The sequence below is a fragment of the Camelus bactrianus genome, chromosome 7, assembly GCF_048773025.1.
Source record: "Camelus bactrianus isolate YW-2024 breed Bactrian camel chromosome 7, ASM4877302v1, whole genome shotgun sequence".
Lineage (NCBI taxonomy): Eukaryota > Metazoa > Chordata > Mammalia > Artiodactyla > Camelidae > Camelus > Camelus bactrianus.
In genome coordinates this window covers 83,835,919-83,848,983 of record NC_133545.1, presented here as the reverse complement: position 1 = coordinate 83,848,983, position 13,065 = coordinate 83,835,919, and the positions used below count along the sequence as shown (strand labels likewise).

General features: G+C 40.0%; 1 protein-coding gene across 1 annotated transcript; it reads left to right on the top strand.

Moving 5' to 3' along the window:
• The first annotated feature begins 2,153 nt into the window (after nucleotides 1–2,153).
• H2AZ2 (H2A.Z variant histone 2) lies at nucleotides 2,154–12,007 on the top strand. The gene is made up of 5 exons (XM_074367751.1): nucleotides 2,154–2,345; nucleotides 5,608–5,685; nucleotides 7,845–7,958; nucleotides 9,987–10,116; nucleotides 10,793–12,007. The coding sequence occupies exons 1-5, from the start codon at nucleotides 2,169–2,171 to the stop codon at nucleotides 10,852–10,854; spliced, it is 561 nt and encodes a 186-aa protein (XP_074223852.1). The 5' UTR covers nucleotides 2,154–2,168; the 3' UTR covers nucleotides 10,855–12,007.
• Nucleotides 12,008–13,065: the final 1,058 nt, after the last annotated feature.

The following is a 13,065-nucleotide window of genomic DNA, read 5'->3' as shown; positions in this document are numbered from 1 at the left end:
TTCGCCAAGTGACATTTACAGGATACTAGGTACTGCATCAAGAAAAGAGTGACACCCTAAAAAGAAAGTTCTGTGCACCAAAGGAGACCAACACAATTCAGCATGATAAAGACTGATGACAGCAGAATACACTGGGTGCTAAAGAGCACTTAATCCAAATCAGGGATGTCAAGGAAGACACGCTGAAGAAAGTGATATCTGTGTTGATCCTAAAAGGATGATTAAAAGTTAGCCAGAGAGAAGCGGAGATGAAGGACTGTTTCAAGCAAAGGCAAAAGCAGGCAACGTGGAGTTTCAGTGTGGTAGGGAGAAGCAACAAAACACGAAATAAGCAGGGGCCAGGAAAATGTAGGGCTTTCTACACCATGATAAGGATTTGGATTTTGTTCTAGTCAATGAGGTTAAAGGAAAATATAATAAGATTTGTATTTTAGAAGGAGCAGAGGGTGGACTGAAGAAAGAGGATAGGAAATTAGTTAACAGATTTTTGCATTAATCCAGGAGAAAAATGACAGAGGCTAAAGTGAATCAGTGGCAATGCACATGGAAAAAAAAAAAAAAAAAAGCCAGATTTGCTATTCAGGAAACAGAAGGATCTAGTCAGAACTGCAGCAGCCACACTAGCCTGCTCTAAGTCCCTTCTTACAAATCCTTCTCACTTCAAGAGCCTTTATATTTGCTTTCTTCGTGCAATTGCACTCTGCTAAATTACACCCTATCTAAATTACATTCCCTCTGCTTCTCTCTCAAAGCACCCTTTTCTTTTCCTTCTATGTACATTTACTTCTTTACTATCTGATCCCTGCTGTAAAGGGCAGTGACGACAGGGACAGGTCTACTTTGCCAACCTCTGAAACCCCAGTACCTAGCACGGTGCTTCCAAACAGTAGGTACTAGGTGATTTGTGGAAGGTGAACTCACAGGTGGCTGCTCTGGCAGACTTGTAATGCCATTCACTAAGGGCAGAAACACAAAAGGAGGGGCAGCGATAAGCAATAGACATTGTTAATGACTATCGCTTACTGAATTAACTCCTAACTCTTCTACCTAGCTTTCAGCTTTTCCGTTTATCTGGGCACACTGCTCCAAGCCTGCAATTTCACTGGCCCCTCCTTCCTCACGCTCGTCTACACTTTCACTTGTATTTTTCCAAACTTAAATAGAAGTTCATCCGCTTCCTTTCCTCCAATTACTCAAGTTACATTTCCTCAAAGACTCGGAGTCCCCCATGTTGCTTCCTCCGTGTCAGAAGTAAGAGAATTCACACTTTGGGACAGGATCTGCCCACCTGGTGATACTTCTGAAATGCCAGCCTGGGAAAATCCCGCCAGAACGAAATCTCCGCGGGGACGGTTGGCTCCCCGCACCCGAAATGCTGCCCGGAGCGGCCAAAGCATGAAACTGTGAAAAGAAGCAAAGGTTTCATTAAACCTGCAACGAGTGAGAACTAGCCCCGAGCTCGGGCCCGGGCCCCGGCGACAACCGGGCCTGCACGCCCCCTGCGGCCGGCCGGTGGAGCGGCCGTGGGCAGAACCCCCCTCCTCCTCCCCTTCGCGCCCGTCCCTCAACTTGGCAGCGGGCGCCGGGACGCTGACCCCATTTCCGAGATTCTCTCCCTTTTCGCTGGGCGTCCCCACGGCTAACCTAACGCCAGCGGAAGACGCCGAAGGGAAGGGCCGCCAGGCCTGGGAACAGTGCCCGCCGCAGAGCGAGTCCCGGCTAGCACGGAGAAATCCTCGGAATCTGTGAAAAGCCACCAGCAGAAGCGACAGCGATAGCTGTTTCCTTCCCAAACCACCTGAGAGCGGTCGCGGAGAAAGGGCGGGAAACCCAGCACAGCCTCCAATCTTTCCATCCATTGGCTAAACTCGCTATCGTTCCTCGCGGCCCGCCTCCTTTGCTCGCGGGCGATGTTCTTATTGGCCGACTTCCGCCAGCTGTCCGCTATCCTTGGTCAGTCCCTCGGTTCATCAGGCTCGAGCCTTGGCGATAGGCGAAGAGCGGCGCTTGGCCCCGCCCCGGGTCGCGCACAGGCGCGCCTGTGTTGGGGCCGGAGGCCCCGCCTCCGAGTGCCGTGTGCAAAAACAAACAGCCGTTAGAGAGGAGGTGCCGGGGGGGCGGGGTCGGGCTAGAAGGAGGCGCACGATTGGGCGGCTGCAGGGGTTCAAATGAGCAAAGCGAGCGGGCATTGGCCGAGGCGGCGTGAGGCGGGCCTCGGTTATTGTCCCGACTCCGGAGGCAGCGGCGGCAGTGGTGGCAGCGGTCGGTGCTGCGAGAGCGGCAGCGGCGGCGGCGGCGGCGGCGGCGGCTCGGCGGGACCGAGGGCGGGAGCGGCCGAGACCATGGTGAGAGCTGCGGGGCGGCCGGGCGGCGGTGGCCGGGCGGGGCCGCTACCTGTTGAGGCGGCCGGGGTCAGGCGGCGATGGACGTCAGGCGGGCGGGCGTCAGGCGGCGACGACGACGACGACGGCGGGGCGGGCGTCAGGCGGCGGGGCTGCCGGCGGTCCCGGCTTCGCCAGCTGGGGCGCTGGCGCGAATCGAGATGAGAGGGCCGAGGAGGGGGCGGCCCTGAGCCGCGCAACCCTCGCGGCAGCGCAGCACCTCCGCAGCTCCTGCGACCGACTCTTGAGTCCTGAACTGTGCGTGGTTCTGTGCTGAGATGCAGAGCTCCGTAGGAAAAGTGCGGCTTTGGGGGAACGGGAGTGCAGAGAACTTGGCCCATTGTGAAGTTGAGAGAAGGCGCTGAAGGCTGGCCGTGCCCCGCGCGGGAGTGAGGTAGCGACGAGCGGTGTCCGCCCGAGCGCCCTCCGGAGACAGCCGTGCCGGGTGCCGAACCACAAACAGAAATTGTGGTTATTGTGACGTTCGCAAGTCTTAGAACTGAGATCGACCTTCTGGGAGGTTGCACCCGGTCTCTGTAACTTGCAGTGTGAAGTTAACTTGGGGTGGCTTAACCGAAGCACTAACACAAGCGGACTCAGGCACAGATTACATCTACCCTGTAACTGTTTTGCTCGAGATGTCACTCATTTAATCTCTAGCGACACGCCATATACTGGCTGTCCCTTTACCAGTAGCTAAAAATACAGACAATTTGGCATAAGCTAAAAATACTGGAGGCATTGAGTTGTCATTCTTGTTTTGAAAAATTTGAACTTAAGGGGAATTGAGTTTGTGTCTGTTAAATTGGTATGAAAGTATCTTGGTATCCAGTTTTCAATTTTTTCTCAATGAAATGTACTCTGGCTGGCTCCACAGGCATGTTTTCTACCAAGATGCTTAATGCTAATTCAGTTCTTAGAATAAAGGTTTATAGAGCTTGTATTTTGTTTCTCAGTTATCAAACGTATTAAAATGGACAAAGTTGGAAGGGTGTATACAGAGTTTGAGGCGCTTATGAAAAGAAAGTAATTATTCACTTACTGTACAGTTTTATATTTATACAACTTTGATACTGTAACAGTTTGTTTCTGTTAAGTATAATAAATTTATCTGAAGTCTCCAAGCCTTGCAAATAGTCATTAAACTTACTGGGTTTTTAAAAACTGATTTCATGTCTACTTTCTTAAAAAGCAAATAGGTTAAAGCCGCAAATATGATGGATTTGAAACAGCAAGGATAAAATTGACAGTAAATTGGGAAGCCTGAGGAGTTTTGCAGTTGGTAGCCTTTAATTGGTAACTACTACTTATTTTGTAATTCAATCAAATAGCGATTATAATTTTATACTCATGCACCAGTTGAGAGGTTTTTAAATGTTTTACATTAGGGCAAATAGAGCTGAAAAGATTTATTTGAAGAATAAATGAGAATATATTGTGACTTGAACTGACCTCAAATCAAGAACTTAGGGGATATCTTTTTCTTGTATAGCAGTATGGTCAGAAATTATTAAAATATATGAGGAGGCATTCTGGTAGAAATCTAGAGATTCTCAATTCTCTCTGTTAAACTAAAATTAATCTCTCGTTAAATTATTAAATGTAAGAAAGAGGTATTAATTAGTTATAGCTTTTTTTTTCCTTCTAATACCTGCCAAGGCCTTTTTTTCCCCCATGTGGTTTTGGGAAATAAACATTAAATCAGCTGAGACATACAGTTGGTGGGGGAGGTTGCTATACATCGTTGATTTTTTTTAGCTTAAAAAGTATCTTAAGGAAAGCAGAACAAGGAGGCTATGGCATTTCAAAGCTTACCCTCTATTTCAAAAATACAGACCCTCAAACAGCTAGCCAATCCTGTAAACTGATTTCTTAAATATTCTTTAACAGAGAAGAAATAATAGACTTAAATAGTAAAATCAAACAGTCCAAAAGAGAATATTGGTTTCCCTTTAAAGTCAGATATTTAGTATTCCCTCCCTAGAGGCAAATAACTTTTCTAACCTATCGTGTGACCTTCTAGAAATGTATGTGTACACATACTCTACAATACCTCATTTTTACATAAGCAAAATCTCACAGCTATGTACTGTGAGTTGCTCTCTATCAACACATATCTGTAAGTCATTTGTTGAAATGGCTGCGTAATATTCCATTGCATTTCTGTACTATGTTCCAACTGTGACCATTCAGGTTATTTTAGAAATATTTCATTTAAATCAGTAGAGTAGTATTTGTTTAACCCCTTTAGAATAAGTTTGACCTTTTTTTGGCGGGGGATAAAATACACAACAATTTACCATTTTTACCATTTTGTCATTTTTAAGAGTACAATTCGGTGGCGTTAAGTACATTAACATTGTTATGAAACCATCACTGCCAGTCATTTCCAGAACTTTTTCATCTTCCCAGACTGAAACTCTGTACCCATTAAACGGTAATTCTGCATTCCACCCTCTTCCCCAGCCTCTGGTAACCACCATTCTGCTTTCTGTTCTTATGATTTTGACGAGGTACCTCATGTAAGTGGGATCATACATTATTTGTCCTTTTGTGACAGACTTACTTCACTTAGCATAATGTCTTCAAGGTTTATCCATGTTGTAGTCTGTATTGGAATTTCTTTTTTTAGCTGAATACTATTCCAGTATATATATATACCACAATTTTGTTTATTTATTCATCTGTCATGTCGGTGGATATTTAGATTGTTTCTTCCTTTTAGCTATTATTTATAATGCTGCTATGAATATGAATGTACAGAATTTCTTTTTGAGTCCCTGTTCTTGTTCCTTGGGTATGTATCTAGAAGTGGAATTGCCAGATCATGTGGTAATTCTGTGTTTAATTTTTTGAGGTTTTTTTAAAATTTTTTTAAAGAAGGGTTTTTTTTCTCCCAGAAGAGCTAAGTTTTGAATATTTCTACAGAATGATAGAGGTTGACATTTTAAAAAATCATTTTATTATAAAGTATTTCTGACGTAAAAGTTACAGTGACTTGAAGATTCTTCAGTCTGAAATTTGAAAAATTGGCTAAGTATTCAAGGTTTGATGTCGTTTTTATATAAAGTAATAAATGGTGCTCTAACACATGTGTACTTAAAATTGAGGAAGGTGATCACCTAGATTTTTTAACTACCTAAAGTAAAACTAGAATGAATTTTGTTTCCTAAATATTTTTGAAATAGCATTTTCAATTCTTCATCTGGAACTTTTTTTCATCTAGGCTGGAGGCAAAGCTGGAAAGGACAGTGGGAAGGCCAAGGCTAAGGCAGTGTCTCGCTCACAGAGAGCTGGGCTACAGGTAAAACATATCCGTGCTGTGGTAATTCATTATTATTTTCTTTACTGTTGTAATTCATGACTCACAGATGTTTCTTTAAGTACAAAAATATAGTAGTACTACTGGCCTTTAATAATGAGATTAATTGGTCAAAATATAAATCAATATAGCAACTACCTTTTAGTTTGTATTCTCTTCTAAGTGAGGACAAGTTATGAAAATATCTTAAATGAATTTGGTAATTTTGCTCTTAAAATCTGCTATTTCTAGATTATACTTATGTTCATGGTTCTTTTATCAATTATATTGAAGTGAGTATGCTGTGATTTTTAGTTTGAAAAAGGTGTTTGTAGTGTTACATTAACTTTCAGGATGAGATAGAATCTTGGGTAGAACAGTGAAGTGTCCACTAGTCCTCTGAATATTTTCACGGTACCTTCAGTTATAGACTGAGTGATACACTCAAAACACTAAATAGTTTCAAACTTAATATATTGGAATTGTTGAATTGTTGCGACTTCAAGAATTATTCTCTACATATGAGAGATACTTTTTAAACAGGAAAGTTTTAAGGCCAGACTATAAGGTTTGAATTTTTATCCTCTTGGCAGTGATGAGCCGTTGAAAATTTTTGAGCAAGAAGATGACATGATCCAAGTGGTACTCAAGGTGGGGGTGGTGAGAACATACACTTGATGGGTACATTCTGTATTTTAGAGCACCGTGCAGATCTCAATTAGAATTTATTTGAAGTGGGAGATAGAAGACAGATACAGGCTCTTGCAGTGCTTTAGGGATAAGGTAATACATATTTGAACCAGAGTGGGATGGAAAGGAATAGAAGTCACCCAAAAAATGAGAAGAGTGGTATAGGGCTGAGAGGAAGGTCAAAGGGAAATTTCTCTAAGGCTTAGAACCTAAGGGGCTGAGGAGTTTGTAGTAGGGGCAGGTTATGAAATAATGAATTTAAATGGCGTCATTTTGAAGTTCCACCAAAACACCCATGTGAAAATGTCCAAAAGGTACAGATTGAAGTTCCGCTTCCCAAGGATTGTGATTGAAAGAATTACAAATTTAAGATCATTTAACTTAAAACTGGTAGTTTGTACTGTGGCTGAGTTTCCGAAGTAGAGCATGAGAAAGGAACAAAAGGACTTTGGTGGACCCCTCACCGTATTTGACATGGTATTTCAGTCAAAGAAGGAAAAGAGGTCAGAGTTAGCATTAGAACTCCGTGTGATCGCTGCAACCCATGAAGAAATGGTTTTTGAGGTCCTCTGTGTCAGACAACATGCCAGTCACTGAGGATGGAAAAAGGAGTGAGGCATGGATCCTGGTCCTAGAGAGCATACAGTTAGGGAAGGAATGTAAACAAAACAGGTGTGCTTTTTCTCCTTAAGCATGCAACCTAGAATTGGCTATTTGATTTGGTAATTGAAATATTACTGCTGGCCTTTGAGAATTGTGTTTAACAGAAGGCAAGTTTGGATTGGGAGAAAATGGATGACAAGAAAATAGGGATTTCAGAGTTTGCTTTTAAATTTTGCCTTTGGAAAGGAGGTGTCTAGACTAAGTGGACGCAGTTGCTGTATATGTGCAGAGACATTTTCAGTGAGGTGTGCAGAAGGAAGTGGGCCAGTGAAAAGGAAGTAATTGGATCTATTGAAATGTTGAAGCAGTAACAGGGCTCCGTGAGAACGTTGTGGGTGGGAGTTTTCAAAGACACAGACAAGTGGGATTAGGATACTTTGGAAATGAGTAAGGACGTATTCTCAGAAAGTGGAAAGAAAGTCACAGTGACATTTTAGTCTTGGTTTTCTTAGCTATCAGGTCACCTCTTGAAACTGAGGAAAGAAGAGTGAAATTGGGGTCTAAAGAAGGTGGTAGAGGTTTAAAGTCACATGAGCCTACTATGTGAAGAAATTAACTGCATAGGAATATGGTTATTTTAACTTTTATTCTCTCCTCATGATGCGTAAAAGCAGGCACGAAGATTTGGGGCTGATTACTAGGATATAAAACACAGCCCTAAGAACTGTTAATTGCCAAATAGGTTTGACTTCTAATATGTGTGACCAAATTTTTTATTTCATAGTTTACTTATGTTATCCAGCCTTTGATTACATTCAGTAGTGTGATGTTAAGACTTCAATGCCTCCCATTTGGATGGTCTCTTCCAGTTTCCTGTGGGCCGCATCCACAGACATTTGAAGACTCGCACCACGAGCCACGGAAGGGTGGGTGCCACTGCTGCAGTGTACAGTGCTGCAATCCTGGAGTACCTCACGGCTGAGGTTAGTGGAGGAAGTGTTACATACGGGAGTCCTGGAGGTGTCCTAGACAGAAACAGCTGAAACCCATGGAATATAGGTTTGAAGCAAAAAAGACACGTGCATGTTGGTTTCTTTTAATAGCAGTTTTAGATGCATCATATCAGGCTGTTTACCTGGTACCAGTGTCAAATAGAACTTTCGTGTACTCGTTTTAAAAGTTAAGTAGGGGTCAACATCCATATTTTTAAGTGACTTGACAAAAATGAGTGTAAAATAATTTAAATACTGTACTACTAATTCAGCAAACTCTGAGGTATGTATATAACCAATAGGTGATACTTGTGAAGTTACAGCATAACTCTTAGTTAATGAAGATTTGAATTGAGGTAAAGTTTTGCCAGTGTGATGATACTTTTTTTTTTTAATCACAAATATATTATGATGATATGAAATTTGGTAAAAGACCTAGTCCATCCTTCTGGTTCTCTGCATGGTTGTATGCATAAAGTGCTGTATCTTTCTTAGTTTGACATTTCAGGAAGAGAAGTTAATTGGGCAAGAGTTCTTAATTCTTAAGTTATGGACCACCACTTCTCTATCACAGTCCCTCCTAAGGAAAACAAATGAGAAGGTGCAAAACTCCTTCAGCTACATTCAAAGCCAGGGAGTAATTTGAGTAGCAAGCAAGTCAAGTGATGGAGATAGCCAACCTAGGAGAAACAAGGAGAAGGTTGTTACTAAGGAAAGATAAGGTTGGAAGCTAGGTTGAAAGATTTGGGTTTAACCTGTATGTTAATTATCACTACTGTCATTTCATTAACCTTACCAAGTCATTTCTTATCCAGTTGGAGATTTAACATTGATAGTTGAAACTTCACTGTATTACAACCCAGGGATTTTACACTGGTATTATTTTTTGTGTTGCTACCAGTTGAGAAGCACTTTTCCCTTCTCCTTTATCACCAGTTTTTATTTGTTTAGCTGCAGACTTTTCAGAAATGTATGCATTTTGTTCACTCATGTGGAGGCATAGGCTTCTGACTCAGAATGTTCCAAGTCCCATCTAAACTCCCATTTTCTTTATTCTTAGGAACTTTGATTACAATTTTTTAGGTAAAGATTAAACAACAAACATGTATATAAGCAGTCAGTATGTGTTTTCCGGATATTTAACTTTGGGATTTTAGTCATTAATAGAGGTAAAGGAAATACTGAAATCTAAGGTCGGGGTAATGACTTTTCAGCATTGGCCTCATGCTAGCATCATTTGGGTTGCTTTCAAAAGATGCTACTAGTGCCAGGTCTCACCCCAGGCCAGTCAGAGTCCTAGGGGAGAATGGAGTAGGGTACTGGTGGTTTTTAAAGCATGCTGATTGCTTCGGATGTGCACCAAGGCTTCCTATCACTCTGTTTTAGTGAGGAGGCTCTGTGGAGTTATTTTTGTATTACTTCCATCAAAGGTTTTATAATGCCAGTACAGTCTATGGAAGCACCAGATTTAAAAAATTAAAACCCACAGTTTTATAGCCATGTAGAACTTTGAAATTCCTCAAGTTGAAAGTTTCCAATATAGAATACAGGACTTCTAGCTTATTGCCTATAGATTATACGGCCCATAATGTTTAAAACTCTGAATAGGAAATTACTTTAATTGTATTTTACAACTTTTCTACTAGTGCTGAGAAATAAATTCCAGATGTTAAGGGCTATGAAAAAAATAGACTACATGGGTATATTAAAATATGTTATTTTTCTAGATTTTCACATGTAGAATCTTGACTAAGGGACAGTATTATCGCTTGTCCCTATTTCTTTCTGTAGAAGTGGATTTTTGCTCAAGTTTCTTGTTCTCTTACAGAGAATGAATATAAAAGGGCCAAATGACGTAATGAGTTCTATAAAAGCATTATAGAAAATTGAAAAAAAATTCTTGTTTATATACATATCTCGTGTGTTTTATGTGTAGATACTATAGTAATTACAAGTCTAAACTGAATCCTTAAACCCTTCACGCTTTGTTTGACGTGTTACCTCATGGATGCTTTGTAGGTGCTGGAGCTGGCAGGTAATGCTTCCAAGGATCTCAAAGTTAAGCGGATCACTCCTCGCCACTTGCAGCTTGCCATCCGTGGTGATGAAGAGTTGGATTCTCTTATCAAGGCTACCATAGCTGGGGGTGGTGTGTATTATTTCCTCTTCAGCTTATATTGTTACTGGCCTTTATAACCAATACATACTTCAGATCAGTGATCCAGTGCATTTGTATAGCCAACTAGAAAACATAGAAACTTAAATTCCAAAAGTGTTGTCTGTTACAGTTCTAGACTTCTTTTCATTATGATCTGAATAACAATTTCTTCTCCTTGTAGCTGTATACAATACTACTTTTATTTTAGTAAGTTCTTTGTCTAAATTTCACGTATGAGACTTAAAACCTGATGTTTAATATATTTCCCATATACTTTAAAATGTATTTGAAAAATTATTAAGAAACTAGTCGCTTAATACGATGCTGTAAGTCAGGGGTGAGGTAATTGAATGAGTCACGATCACTGAGGGTGAGATATATATTGGTGGTTCCTAATTCCTTTTTGATCACATTTGGAGAACCTCTTGAAAGCTGTGGTTGGTTACTCTCCTCAAAAAAAGCACATAAAGTCACACCATTTTACATACAGTTTTAGAGTTGGGTTCTCAGACCCCAAGACAGGACCCCTTTGTATAGATATTTTAACAGGAAGATTTCATTCTTTGTATAATTGCTGTTTTTGGTTGAGGCCCTGAAGTGGTAAAATATAGCCAGCCTAAATTTTTTTTTGTTTTACTTAATACTGTTTCTTTTCATTTGATTCTAGGTGTGATCCCTCACATCCACAAGTCTCTGATTGGAAAGAAGGGACAGCAGAAAACTGCTTAGAGAGTTGATTTAACCAACCCTCTTCCTCCCTGTCATTGTACTGTAACTGGGACAGAAGAAATAATGGGGATATGTGGAATTTTTAAAACAGTTAAATGGGAAAGCATAGACAATTACTGTAGACATGATAAGAGAAACATTTGTACGTTCTTAGACTCAAAGTTTGATAAAAGTACCTTTTCATGTGGCAACAGTTGTGTGTTGATTGGCTAGGTTTCTCCATGTGTTTTATACAAAAATGGAATTGATAAACCATTTTTTAAAAAAAATAATAATTTGTCTCAAAACTGTTCTATTTGTGTTGCACTGGAAATATTTTGCTCCTACTTGGAAATTTTTAAAATTTCTTATTGGCTATACAGAAAAATCTTAAGACGGAAATTGGGAATCTATACTTTTATCATGATTGATACCATATTATATTGAAACAAAAAAAAAGAAACTGAGATGCTATCTGTAGTATGCACCATTATTTTACATACCACTAGAGAAAGAAAAACTGCCCATTAAGTGATAATGCCATCAATTATGAGATGCATCCCAATTTCAGAGATGTTAGAATATGAAAACGTGCATTTAGAATAGGATAGTGGAATTAATCGAATTACTTACTGAGCACTTACTCTCTGGCAGGCCCTGTGCTAAGTGCTTTACTGATGAAGAAATTTTATTATCTCCACTTCAAAGATGTGGAACCTGAGGCTCACAGAAGTTAAATGACTTGCCAGAAAACATTTATCTAGTAGATAGGAAAGGGATACAGAACTAGGATACAAACCTAGATTTGGCTGACTTCAGAGCCCACAGTCTTTCCTAGAATTAAAGTTCAGTTTCAGAGTTTTCTGCTTTTGGTTTAAAACTCCAACTTTCAGTGATCTTTTATTGCTACAGTAACATTCAGTGATTTGTACAATATTTTTAAAATGATTTTTCTTTGTCAGTTTCTAAGTAACTGTTATAAGATTTAAGTTAATGTACCAATTAATGGCCCAACAGAAAATTATATTTTTCTGCCTGGAAGTCTTCATTAAAAATGGAAATTCTTTAATGTTTTATAATACAACAGTATCAAAACAAAACTCTCATTTTTAAAATCTTATTTTATTATGGAAATTTTCAAAAATACAGAAAAATAAAGAGATAGTCTAATGAATCCCTGTGTACTCATCCTCCAACTTCAGCAGTCATCCTGTGATCAGTTCTCTTCTACCTGTATCCCCACCTGAGCCCTCCTCCCGGTGAATTGGTTTGAATCCCATTCCAGGCATGATTTATCTTCATGTCTGCATACTTAAGTTTGTGTCTCTAAAGATGGGGTTCTTTTTAGACCATAACCACAATACCATTGCCTTAGACAGCCAGCTCATTTTAAACCAGATATCCAGTTAGCATTCAGACTTCCCTGGTTGTTTCATAATTTTACAGTTGGTTTGTTTGAATCAGGATCCAGACACTCTACATCTTACAGCTCTTAAGTTTCTTTTTAATCTATGAGTTTCTCTTCCTTTTTTTGTTTTTCTTGTAATTTAGCTTTTGAAGAAACTGGGTTGTGTGTCGTATAGGATTGTCTCTAAGTGTTTATTTTACTAAGTGCATCCTAATGGTGTTTAAAATATTTCCTTTGTCCCCTATATTTCTATAAGCTGACAGGTTTAGAGGGTTTTGTTGTTGTTGTTCCATTTTGCTTTTTCACAAAAATAATTCATAGGTGATACTGTGTACTTCTGTTGTTTCCCATCAGGGAGCACCTGATACCTGCCTCTGTCTCGCATCTTGTAATGTTAAGACTGGTGGTAGGTTTGGATGCTGCCAACCCACTCCGTCCATTATAAACTTTTCTGTCAGCTTTTACATTAAGAGTTTAAGCCACCATTGGGGAGAGGATATATATAGTTCAAGTGATAAAGTGCATGCTTAGCATGCACAGGGTCCTGGGTTCAATCTGCAGGATCTCTAAAAAAATTAATAAACCTAATTACCTCCCCCCTCAAAAAATAAATAAATTATATGTTAAAAAAAAAAAACATTTTAGCCACCATTAATGGTCATTGCTCAAATCCGGGATTCCATTTGGTTGCCATCAGGTGATAGCCCATCATTCCTCTGCATCTGGAATTCTGTAAAGAACGTTTGCTCTTTGATTTACAAGGCAGGATACGAAAAAAGTTTCAAATTCTGATTTAATTACACTGGCACATCATTTTGAAGAAG